This window comes from Metarhizium brunneum, chromosome 2, assembly GCF_013426205.1.
Source record: "Metarhizium brunneum chromosome 2, complete sequence".
Taxonomy (NCBI): domain Eukaryota; kingdom Fungi; phylum Ascomycota; class Sordariomycetes; order Hypocreales; family Clavicipitaceae; genus Metarhizium; species Metarhizium brunneum.
The window spans coordinates 4,609,615-4,632,148 of NC_089423.1; the positions used below are offsets into that span (position 1 = coordinate 4,609,615).

At 52.9% G+C, this 22,534-nt stretch overlaps 11 protein-coding genes across 11 annotated transcripts; 6 read left to right on the forward strand and 5 right to left on the reverse strand.

Annotated features, from left to right (window-relative positions):
- Nucleotides 1–353: 353 nt before the first annotated feature.
- On the forward strand, nucleotides 354–2,308 carry cct6 (T-complex protein 1 subunit zeta; the record flags this gene model as incomplete). The annotated part of the gene is made up of 6 exons (XM_014692195.1): nucleotides 354–395; nucleotides 464–558; nucleotides 618–639; nucleotides 705–941; nucleotides 1,007–2,006; nucleotides 2,064–2,308. 6 exons carry the CDS (start codon nucleotides 354–356, stop codon nucleotides 2,306–2,308), a joined length of 1,641 nt encoding a protein of 546 aa, XP_014547681.1.
- A 308-nt stretch (nucleotides 2,309–2,616) lies between these two features.
- Nucleotides 2,617–3,899, forward strand: G6M90_00g043470 (uncharacterized protein; the record flags this gene model as incomplete). The annotated part of the gene is made up of 2 exons (XM_014692196.1): nucleotides 2,617–2,736; nucleotides 2,808–3,899. 2 exons carry the CDS (start codon nucleotides 2,617–2,619, stop codon nucleotides 3,897–3,899), a joined length of 1,212 nt encoding a protein of 403 aa, XP_014547682.1.
- Nucleotides 3,900–4,244: 345 nt separating this feature from the next.
- Nucleotides 4,245–5,213, reverse strand: EIF3K (Eukaryotic translation initiation factor 3 subunit K; the record flags this gene model as incomplete). Its single annotated transcript, XM_014692197.1, has 2 exons — nucleotides 4,245–4,779; nucleotides 5,050–5,213. 2 exons carry the CDS (start codon nucleotides 5,211–5,213, stop codon nucleotides 4,245–4,247), a joined length of 699 nt encoding a protein of 232 aa, XP_014547683.1.
- Nucleotides 5,214–5,666: 453 nt separating this feature from the next.
- Nucleotides 5,667–8,391, forward strand: adl1 (DNA ligase 3; the record flags this gene model as incomplete). Its single annotated transcript, XM_014692198.1, has 3 exons — nucleotides 5,667–6,296; nucleotides 6,349–6,711; nucleotides 6,769–8,391. 3 exons carry the CDS (start codon nucleotides 5,667–5,669, stop codon nucleotides 8,389–8,391), a joined length of 2,616 nt encoding a protein of 871 aa, XP_014547684.1.
- A 130-nt stretch (nucleotides 8,392–8,521) lies between these two features.
- G6M90_00g043500 (uncharacterized protein) lies at nucleotides 8,522–8,771 on the reverse strand (the record flags this gene model as incomplete). The annotated part of the gene is made up of 2 exons (XM_066130326.1): nucleotides 8,522–8,599; nucleotides 8,655–8,771. 2 exons carry the CDS (start codon nucleotides 8,769–8,771, stop codon nucleotides 8,522–8,524), a joined length of 195 nt encoding a protein of 64 aa, XP_065986394.1.
- Nucleotides 8,772–9,560: 789 nt separating this feature from the next.
- Ap1b1_1 (AP-1 complex subunit beta-1) lies at nucleotides 9,561–12,105 on the forward strand (the record flags this gene model as incomplete). Its single annotated transcript, XM_014692199.1, has 5 exons — nucleotides 9,561–9,790; nucleotides 9,900–10,537; nucleotides 10,604–11,172; nucleotides 11,236–11,412; nucleotides 11,473–12,105. 5 exons carry the CDS (start codon nucleotides 9,561–9,563, stop codon nucleotides 12,103–12,105), a joined length of 2,247 nt encoding a protein of 748 aa, XP_014547685.1.
- Nucleotides 12,106–12,507: 402 nt separating this feature from the next.
- G6M90_00g043520 (uncharacterized protein) lies at nucleotides 12,508–12,922 on the reverse strand (the record flags this gene model as incomplete). Its single annotated transcript, XM_014692200.1, has 2 exons — nucleotides 12,508–12,737; nucleotides 12,838–12,922. The coding sequence occupies 2 exons, from the start codon at nucleotides 12,920–12,922 to the stop codon at nucleotides 12,508–12,510; spliced, it is 315 nt and encodes a 104-aa protein (XP_014547686.1).
- A 559-nt stretch (nucleotides 12,923–13,481) lies between these two features.
- Nucleotides 13,482–14,536, forward strand: NIF3 (the record flags this gene model as incomplete). Its single annotated transcript, XM_066130327.1, has 3 exons — nucleotides 13,482–13,564; nucleotides 13,625–13,788; nucleotides 13,881–14,536. 3 exons carry the CDS (start codon nucleotides 13,482–13,484, stop codon nucleotides 14,534–14,536), a joined length of 903 nt encoding a protein of 300 aa, XP_065986616.1.
- A 182-nt stretch (nucleotides 14,537–14,718) lies between these two features.
- Nucleotides 14,719–15,646, reverse strand: VPS51 (Vacuolar protein sorting-associated protein 51; the record flags this gene model as incomplete). Its single annotated transcript, XM_014692202.1, has 2 exons — nucleotides 14,719–15,120; nucleotides 15,221–15,646. The coding sequence occupies 2 exons, from the start codon at nucleotides 15,644–15,646 to the stop codon at nucleotides 14,719–14,721; spliced, it is 828 nt and encodes a 275-aa protein (XP_014547688.1).
- A 255-nt stretch (nucleotides 15,647–15,901) lies between these two features.
- G6M90_00g043550 (uncharacterized protein) lies at nucleotides 15,902–16,657 on the forward strand (the record flags this gene model as incomplete). The annotated part of the gene is made up of 1 exon (XM_014692203.1): nucleotides 15,902–16,657. The coding sequence occupies one exon, from the start codon at nucleotides 15,902–15,904 to the stop codon at nucleotides 16,655–16,657; it is 756 nt and encodes a 251-aa protein (XP_014547689.1).
- A 141-nt stretch (nucleotides 16,658–16,798) lies between these two features.
- ski3 (Superkiller protein 3) lies at nucleotides 16,799–21,117 on the reverse strand (the record flags this gene model as incomplete). Its single annotated transcript, XM_014692204.1, has 2 exons — nucleotides 16,799–20,948; nucleotides 20,999–21,117. The coding sequence occupies 2 exons, from the start codon at nucleotides 21,115–21,117 to the stop codon at nucleotides 16,799–16,801; spliced, it is 4,269 nt and encodes a 1,422-aa protein (XP_014547690.1).
- Nucleotides 21,118–22,534: the final 1,417 nt, after the last annotated feature.

Below are 22,534 nucleotides of genomic sequence, written 5' to 3' on the forward strand. Positions count from 1 at the left end.
TACCAGATATTTATGTGGATGTCATGGCGATATATTATTTCTACTTCACAAGCCCGCGCTGCTAGGCCTGGAAGCAGAACCAGGGAGATGAGAATGGAAAGAGCAACCATGTAACCAACCGTTGTCACCCCACCACCGCTCCTGCCTGGCAACAGGGCACCAGATGATGCACTGTTAGCTTGGGCTGCGTTGGCTCACACCGCCTTTAGCCTCAAGGCAGAAAAAAGTGACCCCAATCCAGCCCACCACGACTTCGTGCGGGTCGCCGCTGTCCAGCTTGCGAAATCACCATTCAGCGACCGACACTCCTTCCACGACATAAAGCACCTCCCAGCGAGCTCGCAAGCATCATAATGTCGGCCGCGCAGCTTCTCAACCCCAAGGCCGAGTCCCGAGTATGTTCTCTTTTCGTCAAAATTTCCTGAACAGCGGTGTGTCGTGTGCATGCTAACTTGTCTGTTAGAGGAGGGGTGAAGCTCTGAAGGTCAACATCAATGCTGGTATTGGTCTGCAGGAGGTCCTCAGGTCCAACCTTGGCCCTCTTGGTACAATTAAGATGTGAGTTTAATGCATCGAAAACTAATCTTCTGGCAGTGTGGCTGACCTCTTTTTCACAGGCTGGTTGACGGCGCTGGACAGGTGCGGACCCTGCGATTGCTGCCCCTCAGGGGAACACGATGAAGCTGATGTTCTTTCGCCCTCAGATCAAACTGACCAAGGATGGAAACGTTCTCTTGAGAGAAATGCAAATCCAAAATCCAACCGCCGTCATGATTGCCCGAGCCGCGACCGCCCAGGACGATATTTGCGGAGATGGTACTACTTCGGTTGTGCTGTTGGTTGGTGAGCTCTTGAAGCAGGCGGACAGATACATCTCAGAAGGGCTGCACCCTCGTGTCATCTGTGATGGGTTCGAAATTGCCAAGGCCGAGGCCCTCAAGGTTTGACTTATTGTTCCCAGTCTTTGTAGAACGATGCGTGTCGGGCTCTAACTCTAGTTGTCTAGTTCCTCGATGACTTCAAGCTACCCAAAGAGGTCGACCGAGAACTACTCCTAAACGTGGCGCGCACATCTCTCGCCACCAAGCTCAACTCTACGCTTGCGAAGAAGCTCACGCCCGCTATAGTCGATGCTGTTCTCGCAATTTACCAAGAACCTGCCAAGCCCGATTTGCACATGGTTGAAATCATGAAGATGCAGCATCGTACCGCTGCCGACACCCAGCTAATTCGTGGCCTTGCTCTGGATCACGGTGCTCGTCACCCAGATATGCCCAAGAGACTGGAGAACTGCTACATCTTGACCATGAATGTCAGCTTGGAATACGAGAAGACTGAAATCAACTCTGGCTTCTTTTACTCTAGCGCCGACCAACGCGACAAGCTTGTGGAGAGTGAGCGCCGATTTATCGATGCCAAGTTGAAGAAGATTGTGGATCTGAAGAAGGAACTCTGTGGAACAGACGGCAAGAAGAACTTTGTCATTATTAATCAAAAGGGAATCGATCCACTGTCCCTGGATGTGCTGGCCAAGAACGGCATCCTCGCGCTTCGACGTGCTAAGCGAAGAAACATGGAGCGTCTGCAGTTGATCTGTGGTGGCGTGGCTCAGAACACCGTTGATGACCTGTCTGCTGATGTTCTTGGATGGGCTGGGCTTGTCTATGAACAGACTCTGGGTGAGGAGAAGTACACCTTCATTGAGGAGGTGAAAGACCCCAAGTCTGTGACTCTCATGATCAAGGGGCCTAACCAGCACACCATCGCTCAAGTGACCGATGCTGTCAGAGACGGATTAAGAAGCGTCTATAACATGATTGTTGACAAGAGCGTTGTTCCTGGTGCGGGGGCGTTCCAACTAGCCTGCGCTCTTCACTTGAAGAGTGACACTTTTTCCAAAACAGTCAAGGGAAAAGCCAAGTCTGGCGTCCAGGCCTTTGCCGACGCTCTGCTTATTATCCCCAAGACGCTGGCTGCCAACGCGGGCCATGACGTTCAGGATGCTTGTAAGTAGCATATGACTCAGACGAGCTCTTTTCAGTGTGCTAACACCTAAGCTACAGTGGCTGCTATGGAGGACGAATTCAATGACGGGGACGTTGTTGGACTGAACTTGGAGAGCGGAGAACCTATGAGCCCCGAGTTGGAGGGTGTCTTTGACTCGTTCCGGGTACTGAGGAACTGCATTGCTTCCAGCTCTAGCATTGCATCCAACCTCTTGCTTTGCGATGAGTTGTTGAAGGCTCGGCAAATGGGTAGAGCTGCAGGTCCTGGCCCTGGAATGGACGGCCCTGATGACCACATGTAAATGTTAATACCACTAGATGGCACGGTAGAATAAAAAAATCTATGGGACAGTATACACGATTTATCTGACTCTGAATAAGTCTTTATTCGTATCCAGTGAACACAACATTGCGCTCATGGGGTATTTCTGTGGCATGTCAAGTCAGTCGAGGGCTGGCGTCACAGTGGCGGGACCACTTGCCCGCAGTCATGCCAAATAGCCCCGCGTCGACTAGCTTCCTTTTCAATGTTTGTCCAAAAAATTCTTGACCCCACCATCGATATCAGCTTCTCGCAGAGTCCTTGCGAAACGCGCAAGACTTTGCAACAATGACCTCATACGATTCTGATTCTTCAGATGGAGGGGAGTTTACAGAGACTAATGTTCTCTTGGGATATGCCTCTAAAGATTCGCAAGATGAGACTATCAGCAAATTAGGCGGCATACCTGTAAGTGCTTCTGCTATAAGACTTTGCGCCCTGCCTTGTGATGAATCATGATTGACTGATATTTGGAAAAGGAATGGTTGGAAGCCGACAAGCCACCCTCAGCAGCTCTTGCGCGGTGCAAAGTGTGCAAAGACCTTATGGCTCTCATTCTTCAATTGAACGCCGAATTACCAGAGAGATTTCCTGGCCACGACCGACGACTCTACGTGTTTGCTTGCAAGCGAGAATCCTGCCGTCGCAAGCAGGGAAGCATTCGAGCTTTGCGAGGGGTGCGAATTTGGGGAGACGAGACCCCGGCTGCTTCGGCGGCGAAGGCAGAAGAAGAGCCAAAGAAGCAAGAGACAGGACGTAATAACGACGGCCTCGCCTTGGGTGACGCTCTGTTTGGAGGCAAGGGTATTGGCGGCGGATCAGGAGCCAACCCGTTTTCCAGCAACGCGAACCCGTTCAGCACCTCGAGTAGCGCCGGGAGCTCTGGCAACCCATTCAGCTCCGGACAACAGAAAAAAGATACCCCCAAGGAGGCAGAGAAAGATGCCAAACCTGCCACTCTCAGCAAGAGCTTTGCTGAAACATTATCGCTGGGCACAACACCCGCCGGTCCGCCGCCTCCTCCAGAGCCATGGCCGGAGACTTCGGCCCAGCCCAAGCCGTATCCAACGCTATATCTAGCAGAAGCCGACTACGAAACTCTCGAGCCGACATCAACCAAGATCCCGGACAATGCCCGCATAGAGGAGGCAGATGCGCCGGAGACAGTCTCCGTTTTGGACCGCGAGGCCTTCGAGTCGTCCATGGACGCTGCATTTCAAAAATTTGCGGATCGTCTTGCCCAGAACCCAGACCAGGTCATCCGCTACGAGTTTGCAGGGACGCCCCTCCTTTACTCAAGGACAGATGCTGTGGGGGAGAAGCTATCCAAGGGCTCGATCCCTGGATGCCCAAACTGCGGCGGCAAGAGGACGTTTGAGGTGCAGCTGACGCCGAATGCCATCGCGGAGCTGGAAGCGGATGACCTGAGCCTGGAAGGAATGGAGTGGGGGACTATTATTGTTGGCGTTTGTGAGCGGGACTGTGTGCCTAGGCATGTTGGCAAGGACGAGGCTGGATATCTGGAGGAGTGGGCTGGGGTGCAATGGGAGGAGCTTACCAAGCAAAAGTAGCCTGAATACAGTACGACTTGAATAGACAGGATGCGAACCGCCATACGGTGAGCTGTGGGCAGAGCTCGACGAGTCACGAATATCTCAGGCAGGTGGTTTCATGGATCTGCGTTATATGCTAACTCCGATCTCAATACCGCTATCTCAATGACATGCCCGATGTAACGCCTGGATTGAAAATTTCCCCTTCTTTTTGGTTTCTTTCCACCCCACCGTAACCCTCATGGTCTTTAGGGAACCCCCATCGTGTGGCCCATCATGCTTGCATCATGTCCCGTAACGATTTCGACTCTCTTGCGTCGTTCACCCTGGGGCTTCAATACCGCCCCCCCTTGATGACATAGCTTACACAGTCTCCTCCCATGATCGCCGGATTACCCTTGCGAACTGCTCCACGTTCACATCCTCCCGAATCTCGGCCTTCTTAGCTTCGTTATCCGGATTAGACGGAATCTTGATGCTGCTCTCGCCGTCGACTGTCCATCCGCAGACATCGGTGACGAACTTGCGGGTAGCGTCCTCGCTGAGCCCGAGCCAGGATTCAAGGTGGGCGAGCTTCACCTCACGGAAAGCTTGGGAAACTAGCTGGGCGATACGGAGTCGGACCATGTCCTCGAAGCCGGAAATATCGGCGATCAGGTCAGCGCACAGGTCGTCACCGTCGACGGAGGCCCAGAACTGGGCATACTGAGCACCCTCGAGTTGCGAGTTCAATGATCGGAGCTTGGTCAGGGCCTCGTGGAGTTCGCCGGTCGCGGCCGCTGAGGGATTGATCAGGTGGAGGGCAAGAGAGAACTGCGCGGAGGGAAAGAGGGTCATGGCCTTGACGAGGATGTTGGTGACGATCTCATCCTTCAATCGGTCAGGGTTGAGCTGGTACCTAGGTAGGTGGGCAAGATCCGAATTAGCTGGTATTCCTCGCGAGAAAAAGGCATGTTGAGTTTCACAGAGCACATGGTTTGCAGGCAGTTGTCAGAGCTAATATGCTGACTTCATGTGCATGAGATTAATCGCTCTCGTCGCTGTCAGGTAATAGGAAACGTTGACAAATAGTCATCATTGAACTGCCACAGGACCCCAAAAAAAGTGCCATGAAAATCGCAAAATAGTCCCGGTCGTGTTGGTATTGAGGGGAGAATTTTCGACTCACAGCTTGAGCAAGGTTCGGTTGGCATTGGAGTCGCAAAACTTCTGTTCACATTGTTCTTGCAGATATGTCTCGAGAGAACCGACAGCCTCAGGGTTGTAGCGCTCGAGGCCGTTGATAATGTTGGTAATGTAATCGGGCCGCTCAGGCGGGTCTTCGCCGTTCATTTTGCCGGTATTGATGCGGATGTTGGTATTTGAGGGGGTTGATGTCGTGGAGAGGTTCGTGATGGTGGGGCAGAGGGAAGTTTTCGACGGGTTGTGTGAGGGTGGTCGGTTGTGGGCGTCAAAGGGGCTTAGTGTATGGAGACGGGGCTTGTGTGCCGCTACAACGACTTGGAGCACCTGCTCGGTATGACCTTGGCGATGCCGTCACGTGGTCTCGCGACTGGAACGTCATAGAGTATGCAGGCCGACACGCGTTCACGATCATGACCCTGGCAACACTGCGATTTTTTCTTTGACTTGTAAAGGAATTTGACGAGATGGATATGGGATAATGATGTAGTACGTTATTTCTGCGCCGACTATGGCTTTCAACTCGCTGAGCGCGCTCCTCCCCTCTTCAGGCTGAAACTAACAAGTCGTCTATAGATATCTGTGGCCAGACAATCTAGAACAATGTCTAGTCCGTCCAAAAAGAGGAAGCTAAATACCGGCGGAAAGCAACATGGACCATCGACAAGAGGTTTAGAGTTCTTTTTTGCGAAGCAAAGACAGAGCAGCGTAGCCACTTCCTCAGCAGATGCCGCTGACGTGCCTGACTTGGCATCTACGGAACTAACAGATGAAGAATTGGCCCGTAAGCTTCAAGATGAATGGAATAAAGAAGTAGCAGATGAGAGTAAAAATGAAACCGAGAATACTCGAAGCACTTCACCGGCTTCGAATCTGGCAATCGATGAACTTTCGCCGGCTGCCCAACCTGAGTTAGAGCCTCGTGTGGCAAAGGAGGCCGAATTGCCTGCTTCAAAGGGGAATACTCTTACGTTGCAATCTACAGGAATGGCCGAGGATGCTATTACTACCAACATCCCTCTTGATGAGCCCCCTTTAATATTTCAGCCATCAAAGTATCTCGACTTGTTGAGGGAGCACTGGGCAGCTGAAGGTGGAAACGCCTCCTATTCTTTGCTCACCAGATGTTTCGTCCTCGTCAGCAGCACGGCGAGCCGCATTAAAATAGTTGATACACTTGTCAATTGCCTTCGACTGCTAATTGAAGGAGACCCTTCAAGTCTCCTGCCAGCCGTAAGTTGCTCTACTCCCATGTGGTTTCAAGCATCCACTCAACAAGCGATAGGTATGGTTGGCGACGAATTCTATATCGCCAGCATATATATCCCTGGAACTGGGACTGGGGGGTTCTGCAATATCTAAAGCTCTAAAGCAAGTGTGCGGCTTGGACAATAGATCACTCAAGGCAATCTATGACAAATACGGTGATGCCGGCGATGTAGCCTTTGAGGCTAAAAAGAAGCAGAGCTTCACACTGAGAAAGCCAAAGCCACTTACGATCAAATGCGTTTATCAGGACCTTGTTAAGATTGCTAGCTCTCAAGGACAGGGCAGCGCACAGGCGAAACAGCGCATTGTGGATAGACTATTGCAAGATGCGAGGGGTGGAGAGGAGAGTCGCTTCATTGTCCGGACGCTCTGCCAGCATGTAAGTCATTGCAATGTCTTGTCAGCGAAGCCAAAACCTTGCTAATGCTGCTAGTAGCTAAGAATTGGCGCCGTGAAAACCACCATGCTCATTGCTCTGTCAAGAGCCTTTCTGCTATCTCGGCCTCCTGGTGCAGACTACTCTCCTCTGTCTATCCCTGAACTTTACAAGCTGAAGAAAGAAGAGCTGGCCGAGATTTGGGGGAAAGCCGAGGAAACTGTCAAAGCCTGCTTTGCACGACGGCCCAACTACAACGATTTGATCCCAGTTCTTCTGGAAATTGGAATATCAGACGAGTTGTTGATTAGATGCGGACTAGCTCTGCACATTCCGCTTCGACCCATGCTGGGCAGCATTACCAGAGACTTGTCAGAAATGTTGACGAAACTTCAAGGAAGAGATTTTGCCTGTGAATACAAGTACGATGGCCAAAGGGCCCAGGTGCATTGCGACGATGGAGGAAAGGTGTCAATCTTTTCACGACACCTAGAACTTATGACGGACAAATATCCCGATCTTGTAGAATTGGTTCCTAGGATCCGTGGAGAGGGTGTCAGTAGCTTTATCATGGAGGGCGAAGTGGTCGCAGTGGATCGAGAAACTGGCGAGCTCAAGAACTTTCAGACCTTGACCAACCGGGCGAGAAAGGATGTGGAAATCGGCAGCATCAAGATTGATGTTTGTCTGTTTGCCTTTGATTTGATGTTCCTGAACGGGCAGCCGTTGCTGGACCGTCCATTTAGGGAACGACGGGAGTTGCTTCGATCGCTGTTCACCGAGGTGCCGCACAATTTCACCTGGGTGAAAAGCCTCGATGCGACGTCCAGTGACTCCGAAACGGTGCTCGAATTCTTCAAGTCGGCCACGGAGAGCAAATGCGAAGGAGTCATGGTCAAAATTCTTGACAACCTGGTTGATATTCCATACTTGGGCGACCAAGAGGGGCCGGCTGCTGAGGAAACAGAGAAGCTTTCGACACCAAAGTCAAAATCCAAAGCAAAAAAGAAAGGAAATGGCGCAACAGCAGCGGGGGAGGGAGACAAGAAGAAGACGGGCTCTCGACGAAAGCCCCTCCTCGCGACATACGAACCCGACAAGCGGCTCGACTCATGGCTCAAAGTGAAGAAAGACTACAATTCCAGCTTTGATACCCTGGACTTGATCCCGATTGCAGGATGGCACGGACAGGGTCGAAAGGCAAAGTGGTGGTCGCCAGTTCTTCTCGCCGTTCGCAACGAAGAGACTGGCATGTTGGAAGCAGTGTGCAAATGCATGTCTGGCTTTACCGACACATTCTACAAGGCCATGAAGCAGTTCTACGACAACGGCGAAGAGAGTGGAGAGCGCAAGAATACACGGTCGCAGATGCCGAGCTTCATCGAGTATTCTGGCCCCATGCCTGACGTCTGGTTTGAGCCTCAGGAGGTGTGGGAAATGGCCTTTGCAGATGTTACCCTGAGTCCGACTTACACGGCGGCCATCGGCCTTGTCAGTGATGAACGAGGTTTAAGTTTGAGATTTCCGCGGTTCCTCAAGAAACGGGACGACAAGAGCCTGGAAGAAGCAAGCACGAATGAGTTCCTGGCCGGGCTGTGGAGGAAACAGGAGGCAAAGGCGGTCCCGCGAGAGGCACCAGACGGGAGAGGAGATGGAGAGCTAGAGCAGATGGAGGATGAATGAATCATGTGCCTACTTTGTGCAGCGCAAACAGTATAATTAGGCAGTTTATTTGGGGTATATCCTCATCTTGTGTTATACATGGTCGCCTAGCATTCATTGGTATCATGTGTGCATTATATCCCTGCAGCCTTTACTTTCCCGCGTTCAGCTTTTGTGCTATCAAACTGAAGACAGAGACAGATGCCATGAAGAGCACTGCGTTGTAAAACTAAGGTTTGTTAGTTGGGTTCTTTTCTTTCGTCATCATTCATGTGTGCACTCACAGCTTTGCGGGACACGTCTCTCTCCTCATCGTCCGTCCGGGCCTCGATGAAGAGGCGCCTCAAATTGGGAAAATTTGCCTTTTGAATATTATTAGCGGTATAATTTGAAGACGGCATTAGTGAGAGACCGGACCATTTTGCGGCGGTTCGATGCCGAGCCCTATGTCGGGGTGATTCTCGGTGCTGGACTGCTCTGATGTCGATGATGGGTCAACCGAGGCGCCAATTGCACTTGACAACTGTAGACGCAAGATTGGGCGCTGACTGTTGGTGGATCGAACCAGCATTCGAGTCTCCCTTTAGCGGGGCAAAGCCTACCATCAGCGCCAGGAAAAGGTCAACTGGAGGTACATACGTCTGGTACTCTGTACTGGGTGCAGCAACAACTGGGTGGAGACGGTGGAGCCTCGTACCCGTTAATTTTTAGGGGAAGCACGAAGCCAAGCCCACCGCGAAGTCGCCTTGTTGACATCTGTTGACGCTTGCCCCCAGCTCCAGCGCCAGTCTGGACGCCAATGGCCAATGGGCGCAACAAGTTGAGGTGTTTCTGGCCCCAGTGCCTGGAGCTACAGAGTACATAACTTCCAACTTAGTTGACTTGGTGCCGTAAACTTAATAACTAATGCCAGTGGATCACGGCTCGCGGCTCACGCACCTTCGTCCCCAACTCTGTCCTTGCACTGGCATCTCGAGTGCTGGCTGCACCAGACGATACCACAGCCAGTTGTCGGGCTTCTCAGATGCCTTTTTGATGCAGAAAGACCCCGAGCCGTGAACCACAGGCCTGCCGCAGCTTCCTGGGCCAACGCACGACACGCCGTCGTCACTCGTACGGCCATACCACGACCGCCTCCATCTCTGCCCCTCCAACCTCTCCCTGGTCCCGACCCCTCGACGGCATCGACCATGGCGGTGAATCGCATTCGCGGCGCATTCGCCGCTCCCAGAAAGGGCGAAACCTTTGAGCTCCGCGCTGGTCTGGTCTCCCAGTATGCCTATGAGCGGAAGGAGTCCATCCAAAAGACCATCATGGCCATGACCCTTGGCAAGGATGTGTCTGCCCTGTTTCCGGACGTCTTGAAGAACATTGCTACGGCCGACCTCGATCAGAAGAAGCTCGTCTATCTCTATCTCATGTATGTACACTATTGGTTTCCTGGCGCTGGGGTGGTCGAATGCGAATACGCTCCGGGGCCCAAAACATGTTGGGAGGGTCGACACCACAGGAGGCTGACCATAGCACAGGAATTACGCCAAGTCACATCCAGACCTATGCATTCTCGCTGTAAACACCTTTGTTCAAGATTCAGAAGATCCGAATCCTCTAATAAGAGCGCTCGCTATCCGAACCATGGGTTGCATTCGAGTTGATAAGATGGTAGACTACATGGAAGAACCGTTGCGGAAAACGTTACGAGACGAATCTCCATACGTGCGAAAGACAGCCGCCACCTGTGTCGCCAAGCTGTTCGACCTCAACCCTGCCATGTGTATCGAGAATGGTTTCCTGGAGACTCTCCAAGAGATGATTGGTGACCCGAACCCCATGGTTGTCGCCAATTCCGTGCAAGCCTTGTCTGAAATCACCGAGACCGCCCCCGAGACGAGAGCGCTGGTCGTGACCTCGGCAACTTTGAAGAAGCTTCTCATGGCGCTCAACGAATGTACAGAGTGGGGAAGAATCACCATCCTCACCACCCTGGCCGACTACCCAGCCTCAGACGTCAAGGAATCAGAACACATTTGTGAACGAGTAGTGCCGCAATTCCAGCACGTCAACCCTGCCGTTGTCTTGGCCGCTGTCAAGGTCGTTTTTATTCATATGAAGGCAGTCAACCCAGAACTGGTTCGATCCTTGCTCAAGAAGATGGGGCCTCCCCTCGGTACGTGTTTCAATATTGACCTGGCTAGTACGAGGCTATATGGCCCACTAACCAAGATTTCTATAGTGACTTTGGTGGCCTCGGCTCCCGAGGTTCAATATGTCGCTTTACGAAACATTGATCTCCTACTTCAAGCCAAGCCCGATATCCTTAGCAAAGAGCTCCGGGTCTTCTTCTGCAAGTACAATGATCCGCCCTACGTTAAGCTCCAAAAGCTCGAGATTATGGTTCGGATAGCAAACGAGAAGAATTATGAACAGCTCCTGGCTGAACTGAAGGAATATGCTCTGGAAGTCGATATGGACTTTGTCCGCCGCGCTGTCAAGGCTATCGGGCAGGTCGCCATCAAGATTGAGGAGGCCAGCGCCAAGTGCGTGCAAGCCTTGGAAGACTTGCTGGCCACCAAGGTAAACTATGTGGTGCAAGAAGTCATCGTGGTCGTCAAGGACATTTTGCGGAAATATCCCGGCTACGAGGGTGTGATCCCCACGCTGTGTGAACATATCGATGAACTTGACGAGCCGGAGGCTCGAGGATCCCTTATTTGGATCGTTGGCGAGTATGCTGAGAAGATTAGCAACGCCGACCAGATTCTTGAGAGCTTCGTCGAGGGCTTTATGGAGGAGTTTACCCAAGTACGTTTATCTGCCGCTAGGAACCTGATTAGTTTTCGAAAGTCACGCTAACAACGAGTTCAGACACAACTACAAATACTCACTGCAGCGGTGAAGCTCTTCCTGAAGAAGCCTAGCAACACTCAAGGACTTGTGCAGAAAGTTTTGCAGGCTGCTACTGCAGAGAACGATAACCCTGACATCCGAGATAGAGCCTATGTTTACTGGCGCCTGCTCTCTGGCGACTTGGACGTTGCAAAGGTACCTTCAGTTCCTGGTACACTACTAGTTTACTCGATTCAGCTGACACTTTTTACGTAGAACATTGTTCTCTCCCAGAAGCCTACCATTTCCACCACCATGACCACGCTGCCGCCGTCATTGCTGGAACAGCTGCTCTCAGAGCTGTCCACTTTGGCTTCGGTATACCACAAACCCCCAGAGTCATTTGTTGGCAAAGGACGATTCGGTGCCGACGAAATCCAGCGAGCCGCAATTCAAGAACAAAGACAAAATGCGGCTGACAATCCCATTGCGGCGTCTGTCGCCGCAGCAGCCAACGGCGCGGGCCCCGGTGCTTCTTCTAACAACATTGAGAACTTGCTTGACATCGACTTTGATGGCGCGGCACCGGCATCCCACGAGCAGCAAAGCGCGTCAGCGACGCCCGACCGAGTGGCGAGCCCAGCCGGTGGTGCCGCATCTGGTGGCATGGCGGACATGATGAGCATGTTCGACGCTCCTCCAATAGACGCAACCAACAATGGAGGTGCAGCAGGACCTAGCTCTGGTAGCGGCATCAACGACCTGATGGGCGGGTTTGACGGGCTGAGTTTTGGCGACAGCAACTCGAGCCAGCCTCTCCCCGCGGCGATGCAGCTGAACAATGCGCAGGGCGGCAGCAGCACTCAGACGCAAAAAAAGGATAGCGATGATTTGTTGGGGCTGTTGTGAGGAGGGTAGTAGTAATAGTTTTATTTTTTACTCAAATTTTTTTTCTTTCTCAAACAAAAGAGGTTGACTGGGAAAGCAGTAGGCGCACCGTTTATAGATCCACGGAAGTGTCAATGGAAGAAGCATCTTGGTTCGGAAGCAAAGTTGGTTTAACTTGCAATGTTAGGCAAATTTGCACTCGTGCAATTCTCACGAAAATACGTGCTTCAGGTATCTAATGTAGGCAGTTTCCTCCAACCTTTTGTGATCCAATCCCCGCGGTCCCGATGACATGGCGTCTTCTTCCTTTTTTATCCACATGGTATTTCGGCCGGGCGCAATAGACGCCAAGACCCCAGCCTGTAATTATAAAATGCCATATCCCGCGCTCGTTCCGCGATGGTGTTTTTTCCCTTCCCGCAATCACGCACTCGTGCCTTCGACATGGCCCCCGACGGTCCCGTCCATGGGGGGGCCCGCCTTGGCCTTGTCCCTCTCCCACTCGTCTGGCGTTTGGCATTTTGCCGTCCAGGCGTGGATGGCGGCAATCTCCTCCTTGAGAGCGGCGTTGGCCAGGCGGTGGCGCTTGAGGGAGTTGAGGCCTTGGAACTGGGGCGCGACGATGAGGCAAGTGAATGCTTGGCCGCAGCCGCCTATGAGCCCGTCCAGTTAGCTTTTTTTTTTTTTTGAGGTGGACAAGAATGGGAGGTGGAAGTTGTCGCGAGATGGTGAATGGAGGGGCATTTTACGAACCAGACATGTCGGTGACTTCGACGTGGGTGGCCCCTAGACGCTGCGTGATGGCGTCACGTATGCTGGCATCCGTTATTTGGGACATGGTGACATGGGATCCTGAGGGTTGGCGCACGCGTCAAGTCAGGGTGGTTTGGTGTCGTGGACGCTGCGGGCGGACGAGCGATGTCGCAAAAGATGGGATTGATAAGATGGACTTGGCCGCGGGGCAGCTGCAGTTGCAGTTGCAGTTGCACTTGCACTTGCAGTTTAGGGTCCGTGTCGGGCGGTGACGTACAGAGACGCCAGGCGGCGCCGCGGCCGGACTGCTGACTCCATCTGCTGGGACTAACCCTAGTCGGGCCTGGTCGTCTGGCAGTTTCAAGCAGCAAGCTTCAAGCTCTGCAAAGCACTCTCACTCGTACCCGCCATCGCCCATCGCCTGCATGAGTTGCTGAGGGTTGGAAATTGACATGAGGACAGCTGTACGGTCTCGTCGCTGCCCATTGACCATCGCCCGAAGCCTCGCTCGATTCAACCCGCGTGCATCCTTGACCCCCCCGTCGTCGCTGCTCAGCCGTCGAGCTACACGGGCCTCGACGTTGTTCGGGCACAGCGCAAAGCTACCTGCTTGGTCTGCGACGTCGTTCTGCACCAGCTGCAAGATGAACGAAACCGGGGCATGGGGAGCTTGGCAGGTCCAGCCATCCAAGTTTACCCGCGCCGTCGTCGACGCCATGAGGACGCTGTACGCCCGGGCACGTCTCCTGATGGCATTTGGTTTCAGGCACTAACTCTTCTCCTGCAGGTATCCCGAGGAATTGGCAGATAGGTCATGGGACAATGTCGGTCTCCTGGTTGGCAATTCAGAAGCTGAGGGCAGGCAGCCCAAGGTTCTGGTGACAAACGATCTCACCTGGCAGGTCGCCGCGGATGCGATTGGCCAAAATGTCAGCGTCATTGTGAGCTACCGTAAGTGTTGTCTCCGGTCACGATCCAAGAAGAAGAAGAAGAAGCATATAGGCCCTTTCTGTGTACAGTACTTTTAACATGGCAGCCCCAAGATCCGTTCATATTCTCTGGGCTCAAGTCCATCACCAATGACGACCCCCAGCAAGCGACACTGTTACGTCTGGCCCAGGCCGGAGTGGCTGTCTACTGCCCTCACACGGCGGTCGACGCGGCCCCCAAGGGATTAAACACTTGGCTCGCAGACATTGTAGCTGGTCCGCACGCAAGCAGGCGCTCCGTGGCTGTTCCCTGCCCGGCAGCCCCTGAATCTCACTCCCCAGCGGGCTACGGCGCCGTGGGCCACTTTGAAGCCCCTGTTTCTCTGGCCGAGATTCTCAGGCGTTTGGCTTCTGAGCTCGGTGGTCTGAAATACGTCATGGTTGCCAGCCCTGTAGGCGCGGACATGAAGACCGCCACGGTGGGAAGCTTTGGCGTCTGCGCGGGCAGTGGCTATGACGTCCTGAAGAAGGCAGACGTCGACTTGTTGGTCACGGGGGAAACGAGCCACCATTCGGCGTTGAGGGCCATCCAGCAAGGAAGAACATTGGTGCAAGTGTTTCATAGTAATTCGGAGAGGGGCTACTTGCAAAAGTTTCTCGGGCCAATGTTGGAAGAACAGCTAAAGAAGGCCGTTCCAGAAGCTCAAGTGGTCTTGAGCCAGTTTGACAAGGATCCTTTTACCATTTACAACGTCGACCATCTAGGTTAGGGAGGCTAGACAGCACCTTTAATTTGCAGGATTGCAAGATGGATGTTGAGCCAGCTGACTGTGGCCAAGGGCTATACCTGATAGCATAGATTCGAAAAAAAAAAAAAAAAAAGAGAGACAGAGAGAGCCTATCAGAGGGGGAGGGACAAAAGAGTTCACGCCGTCGTGTGCCATGTTCAAGACTACCGATCATCTCTAGAAGTCCTCTGCGGTAAATCCGGCACTGGCTTAAAAACAGCATCCCCTTCATCAATGACATCTTGTACATGGTCGCCCCCGACACCCGTCTCCTTCCACGCTACCAATAGGCGCTTGGGCATCTCCCACTGCCTCTTGGCCTCTTGCACCTTGCCCTCCTTGACGAGATCCCTCAGCTTCTGCGGCGTAGCAAGCACCTCGACGGCCAGTTCCCGCGTCCTCTGCCGCCTCAGCTCTGCCGCCCTCCGCCACCCTTCCTCGGAATCGGGCGCCGGCACGGACTCGCGTAGTTTTTCTCGTATCGACGATGCCTGCGAGTATATCTGTGCAATGGCAGGGTCGAGCGTCGACGCCATGGGGTTCAAGGGGTCCATATTCGTCCTCATCTAGCTCTCACGGCATTAGCAACATGTTTCATTCTTTTTCTTTTTCTTTTTCTCTCCTTGGCCTCGCTTTTCTCCAAGAGTGGAAAGAGACGCATGTTACCTTGCGGATCGTCTCCGTCGCCGTAATCAACTTGCTGTAGTTGTCGTAGACGAGGGCCTTCTTCTCGGCGTCTAGGGCCCTGACCTCGGCGACGACCTGCGTGTACAGGCGCAGCATGTCCTCCAGGCCGCTGTTGCCCACGACGCGCGCGACGTACTCGGCGGCGTTGAAGTCCGGGGCGTCGAGGTCGCTGGCGGGCACCTCGGAGCCGGCCACCTCGATGCGAGGCGCGCGGAGCTTGTAGTATTCGCGGAGGGCGGCGCGGTTGGAGCGTTTTGGGAGCGGCTGGGAGGGTGCGTCGGGCGCGGGCGACGTCACGCCCGACCGGGCCGTTTCCAGCGACGGCCGCCCGGACGAGGTGGGCGTGCCGGAGGGGAGACGCCGCAGGGGGTTTGCCGGGTCGCGCGGCGAGGCTATCGTGGACATGGTGCCGCGTGGCGAGCGTGTGGATAGGAGATGGGTTGAAGGCCGTGACATGACATGACGTTGCCGACGCCCGGGGGTTTGGGTTTCGGGTTTCGGTGGGGGCAACCAGGTTCCACCGTCGACCTGCAGGAACGACGCCGAGTCGTTGGCGGGTGGCCCCAGCTAGCACTTGCCAGATTCAGGTCCGTCGCATCGAGCTCACTTCTACATGTGCACTCGAGAGACGTCGTCTCCTCGCCGGCAACATCCACAGCCATGGACACCACCGCTCAGCTGCTGGACTCGATTACATCCCAGTGCCTCCCGCCGCCATCAGAGTCCCTCCTCACCAGCCTCACCACCCGCTCACCACAGCCGCCCTTGCCTTCGCTCGTGGCCACCGCCAAGGCGCGCCTGCTCGCCGCCGACCTCACGTCGAGCTCCTACCTGGACGGCGCGCAGCTCTGCCCCTTGCCCTCCGGCACAGACAGCGCCAATGTCAAGGAGGCCAAGCTCCGGCACCACACGCACGTGCAGGTCGTCGACATTGAGAACCTGAGCCTCAGTCGCTGGGAGCAGGTCGAGGAGATGGAAACCATTGAGAGGGGCGAGAGGACGCGCGGAAGGGAAATTATTCGCGTCGCCGACGAGGAGAGTGCGGATGCGGCCGAGTCGTTGGCAGCCCGAGGGACGGGGACGGGGACGGGGCCGCGGCCGCCTGTTTCTGCCGCCAAAAAGGCCACGCATCGTCTCGTGTTGCAGGATTGCAAAGGGGAGAGGGTGTACGCCGTGGAGCTGACGAGGATAGATGGCATAGGGGTGGGCAAGACCAACATGGGATGCAAGATGCTGCTCAGGGCTGGGACCCCCGTTGCTCGCGGCACCGTGCTGTTGACTCCCGAGAATTGCGTTTTGCTGGGCGGCAAGATTGACGCCTGGCATGACGCCTGGATGAATGGGCGAATGGCGAGGCTAAAGGAAGCTGCCGGGGCTGGCAATGCGCACACGACGACGACGACAACGACAACCTGACAGGATTCTTGATTTCTCATGTATCGATTTCTTACCAAGATACCCCAAACATTTTCCATATCCCTTCATCTAACATAGCACCCATGGTTGCTTCACAACTAGACACTGTCCAAATACCATCGCCGAGCCAAATGCTTCTGTTTATATTCCGTCAGTCACAACTTTCAACGCTGTCCACCCACATCCATCCCACGGCGATAAGAACGCAGCCTTCTGGGCGTCAGCTGCCTTGCCCGTGCCTGCATATGCCTTTGCTAAATCTTGAGCCTCCAAGATACCCCTGGGCGGAATGCCTCTAGCCGCAACCTTGAGTGCCATTTGCGCAGCGTACTTGTCCCCTGTTGCCTCTGCCAAAGATGACCAGCCGTGTGGAAGGTGAGGGTACAACATGATATCCTCTTGTATTTGTTGTACCACCTCTTGCTGTGTGTGGCCCTCCGCCATGCCCGCCACGGCGCGAAGCACTTCACCAATTTGGGACTGTTCCGTCGTGCTGACCTTGTCGTTTGTGCGAAGGCCCTGGAGTTCCTCGACAACGGCTTCAAGACTACTTTCATCCTGGTCTAGAAGGGCTACCACGCCCAGAGACAAAATACTTTGCACGTGGTCGGGCTGTCTTTCAATCACTTCAAATAAGACTTCACGAGCCTTGTCCCGGGACTTCTCGGTACCTTGTGCCCACAACACCTGTGCTAAAAGGCATGTTGCATCCGGATTATTGTCCGATTCTCCAAGGGCCTCCTCGAAGTATGTTTCGGCTTCCTGGTGTTGTCCCAGGTAGTATTGTCCCAAGCCCACCGTCAGGTGTGATGAAAGCCGAGCCTTCTTCCGCTGCTCGCCAGTGAGCTCGCTATCCGCATCATCACTGCTTAAACCTAGGGCCATTTCGCCACACTCGACGGCCTTGGCGTACTCTCCTGCGGCGAGGTATGCTCTTGCGAGATCAGTTCGTGCCAATGTGAATCTTGCGAGACTTTCTCTGGACTCTGTTGCTTCATAGTCGGCCTCAATCACATCGCACAGCTTCTCCAGCGTCTTGACCGCACTGGCACTGTCCCGTGTTCGTTCGTTAAATAAGCATGACAAATGGCCCGAAGCAAGATCCTGTGGAAGCATACTTCGAATCTGGTTCAGTGCGAATAAGGGCTGGATAAGCGAAGCCACCGTCATGTTCGCAGGAGCTGTCAAGATATGATCGAAAAGAGAAGACGAGTAGTGCTTGCGAGTTGGTACCGAGGAAGCCTCTGCAATCTCCATGGCATGCGTAAATAACCCCCTGGCTTCCTTCACATCTCCGTATAGAAGGGCTAGGAACGCCTGGCCGAGCCAAGCATGCGCATATTCAGGATCAGCAGACTGTCCCCGGGTAAAGGCTTCATTGGCCAGCTTAGTGTCCCCCGATAGAAGCGCGAGGACGCCAAGGTTCGTCCACCCAACGGGGCTGCGTTCATTCAGGTGCAAGCTTCTGACAAAAGCGTGTTGTGAGACAGCTGGGTTGATTTCGCTCGTGACAACGCCCAGAGCATTCCAAAAGTCTGCATTGCCACTTTCCAACTCGATAGCACGTTTCAAAGCCCTGACAGCGGCCTTGATATAGTTGCTAGGCTTCTTTCGCATCTGGGCAGGCAGGCAAGCGTGAGCACGGTATTCTGCCCAGCCCAGGTTATAATGAGCCACTGCTTGTGCGTGTATATCGCCAGAAGAAACGTGGATAGCTTCTTTGTAACATAGAATCGTGGCGTGAATACAGCGTGTCATGTCAACACCCAGCTGTTCATCCTTGGGATATATACCCTTGGCATATACCACGTCAGTTCCGACCTTGTCGACATTGGCAAGCAGTTCAAAAGCTTCTTGGTAACTAGCCTCCAACAACTCCTTAATCTCACTTGCAGGGAAATTGACGACGCGGCTCTGTACAGACCCAAACACCGAAGCGGCATCAGCGATGCTCTTCCAGAAGTTGAACGTTTCCTTGACATCTGCAGGAGTTTTGCTCCCAAATTCAATGGTATAAGTTGCGAGTTGCACAGCTTTCCCAAAAAGTCCTTTTTCAATGCATGTCAATGCGTTATCAACCATCGTCTGCATGAGTGCAATAACAACACCCTGCTCTTCTGGATGGGTCTCTATAACAGTATTGTAGAGAGCGATCGACTCGTCATATTCGCCAAGCTCACGCTTGATGTTAGCAAGCATGTACTTCGTAAACCATGTATCGGCGGAGATACCGTCTCCTAGATGCTCTTCTAAACGCTGTGCATTCACAATGGCTTTGGTTGCAGCAATGTATCGGCCGGAACTGTGATAGCTCTCACCTAATCCGACCCAGGAATGATAATCATTTGGAAACAGTCGTAGAGCGGCCTGAAAGGAGACGATGGCCTTGTGGAAGTCTTGCTTATTCAGTTCGGCAACTCCCATCGCGGCGAATGGCCAGCTGATCCCCTTCCTTTTAGAACCAGGCGGCGGCTTCACTATGCCCGAGTCAATGATTCTTTGGGCTACCAGTTCAACCCTCTCCCAATCTCCATCCTCGGCAAAAGATCTCGCCAGCCGCTCAGCAGAGACTACCTCGGCTGCTGAAAGTTCAAGGGCTTTCTGGAAGCATCGACGCGCTCTCTTCTTGTCTTTGGCGTAGTCGCTGTAGAATATGCCGAGGCTTGTGTATGCTGGAGCATGGTTCATGTTGTTGTTCAATGCGCTCAACCAATATGCATACGCGCAGTCCCCCTTGCGCTGTTTTCGAGCTTGTCGACTCGTGTCCAAGTTCCAAATACAGCAGCCAATGCGATACTGAGTATCTGCCATCAATTCCTTGTAAAGAGCGATCTTTTCTTCCAAGATTGGTAAACACTCGGACAGCTCGTGTTTAGCAGTTTTCCAGTCTCCCTTCAGCGCCTTGACCCAAGCAGCCTCGGACTTGACTCGCAAATTAGAGGTGTCGCGTTTCAAAGCACGCTCCAAGAAGTCAATGGCTTGATCGTACTCCTTCTCTTCTTCAAAAATCAGGCCCACTCCAATGAGGGCAGAAGTTGAGGTTGAATCCCGTTCAAGAACTTTTTCAAAGAGCTCCTTGGCTTCTTGGTGATGCCTGGGGCTCTGGAAGTAAACCAGAGACGTCGCAAGGCACAAGGCATATGTGTCACCCGTGTTCTCATACGAAATCCCAACCCTGGCCCGCTCCTTGTCAAGAAATGCTCTAGCCTTCCTCATCAACTCAACCGTGTTCTCGTACTCTCCTATCTGCAGGAAGTAAACTCCAACAAGCCTGTAGGCAAATACAGACTCACTACCAGTAATACCTTCTGAGATCATCATCAGACGGTCTTCGTCAGTTAACGGAACGTACGCGATAGGAACACCTCCATCTTCATCATCTTCGCTATCATCCGAAGCACTATTTGCTGCCGCTCTGGTATCTTCTGCTGCTTTAGCTTCCGGAGGAAAGGGCGAAAAATTGCTTGTCAAGAAGGCCGTAATGATTTTGTACATGTCGCTGTCTGGGAAAAAAGTGCAGTAATCTCGAAGCAGGCCGGCGTCCCAGTCCTTGATATCTTTACCATCCTGCCAGTCTATGGCAATATCCCACGCGAGTTTGAACGGATGTTTGATGGTTACCATGTCGTTTGCAAGACCGAAAACCTTGGCCTGCTCCTGTGTTTTTACAGGCCCGGCAGCAGTGACGAGTAATCTGTCATAGCAATATTGTAGGAGCTTCTCCTCAAAGTCCCGCCTGACTTCATCATTGCTTGTCCAGTTGATGAGCTGGCGGTAGATGGGTTCCAACTTGCTCTGTGCATAAACTTCCCTCTTGACCTCTACTTTCACCTCGCTGAGTCTCGCTCCTAATCTCGTACGGCGCTCGCCGACCAGGGTATTGATCCGTTTCTTTTCAAAGTCCTCGAGTATATGTGCAATAGTCTCATAAGTCCTTGCTGGCTGTGGAAATCGTCCTTCTAAAATGGGATACAGGGGACTTTCAGGGAGCTGGATCCAGAGAGCATCGGCATACTGCAGCTTGTCTCCGTTGACCCTGGCAAAGTCGACAAATTTGTCGACAACATCTTGGGCTTTGTACAGGTCCTCTGCTTCGTGAAAAATCTGTGCCAAGCTCACGACGGCAGTTTGATACTCCCCTAATCTCTGGTTTCCTTGCTTCTCGTACACCTTGATCAGTCCTTGGAACGCTTGGGCATCCTGAGGACGCAATTCTGTAGCTTTTTTGTAGAAATTTTCAGCTTCGACAAGCTGATTCTTTTTGTCCAGTGCAAAGGCCAGGAAAATAAGGCTTGGGCAGTCAATTCCCACTCCGAGAAACGGTAAAGGGTGCACACTCACCCGTGATAGCTCTTTGGATCCTTCTTTATTAATTCTTTTGCCTTTTCAATGGCGCCGTCATAATCCTGGCCGCGGATAGCATCGTTTATGGCCTTCAATGTGGCCTTGGCGCCTGACATTGTTGTCGGTCCCGAGACAACTTATGCCCCGCGATATTTATTATAGTACTGTGCTTTAAAAAAATGACACAAGTTCGGGTGGCAATGGCCAAGGTGTAGTCGGTTTTGAGGGGCAAACCTGGAAAATGAATTCATGACAGGAACATCTCCCCGACAATTTGTTTCAACAGGAGCGAATCGCAACTTGCCAGCAGCAGCTGCTGTACCAGTTCACACGCCAAGAAGCTGCCATCAGTGAATAGTCGACTTCAGCCTGGCTTATGTCATGACAACACAGAGCTGCTCGGCGAAAAGGACTCTTAGCCGAAGTTTCTCCGCCCACAAACCACAACCACAAACCACAACTCACCCAACCAGGCTGATAGGAACTGTTCCAAGCATCGCGAACCACGGACGCTTTTTGCCATGACCATGGAATTACTGCCTGTTGGCAACGCATCTACCCTTGCAGAGAGTTGCTTCAAGAACGCAGGACAGTCCATTCTGCGAAATACGCCTGTCTTACTGTTTACAAATTTGAACAGAGCACACGACCAACCTGGAATTGGCTGCGCGGCGTGTTGAAGCCGGTGAGAGCTGAAAAGCAAAAGAAAAAAAAAAAAGCTCGGCCAACCTTGCATCGGACAATGCATTGTTTGTACTCCCACACCAGGCTACAGGATATGCCACATCCTACATATACGTGCTGACGCCGTTGGGGGGAGAGAATGCCAGACCTGTTATAAAGGGCAAACGCCGTCAGCATTTTTCAGCTACTATCGCCAGGTCTCCGAGCCGCGATCTTGACCTTTGTAATTTGACGCCGTGATACTGGGCGCCACACGAATGGCAACGAAAACACTCTGTTGTATTTCTCCGCTTGCTGTCTTATTCTAAATGAGGTTTCCAAGAGTGACCGACCCCAAGACAATAGATGCCTATTGCCCATTGAAGCCTCAATGTGATGTCATTTTCTGATGTATGTAAGCCAACTTGTTCGTTTAATAGTCGGGGGCGACTAACAGGAGGATGTGAGCCATGGGTTGCATGTCGCTACCAATAAGCAACAAATAGCAATGCTGCCTATTGTCTGTTCTACCCCGGAAAAGCGCCACACGCTCCATGCTCTGTTCTCTCTCACCAATATGACCAACAAGATGAGACTTTGGAGAAGCGAAATAGTTCGTCTGTTCATGCATCGTAATACGTACCACCCGCGTGGATTGCTGGTCCGGGACGACCCTCCAGACCCGTTTGCCACTCCCGAGGTTGGGCATCCTGACGTCGCTGTGCCTAAGAGTGAGGCTGAATATGCTCTTGGCAAGGACACATACATAACACTTGAATAGTTTGCTTCTGTGCTGTAATTAGACACACACATGTGTGGCAGTATGACACAACAAGGCATCTTACCAGACGCCCTGGCATTCTCACGCAC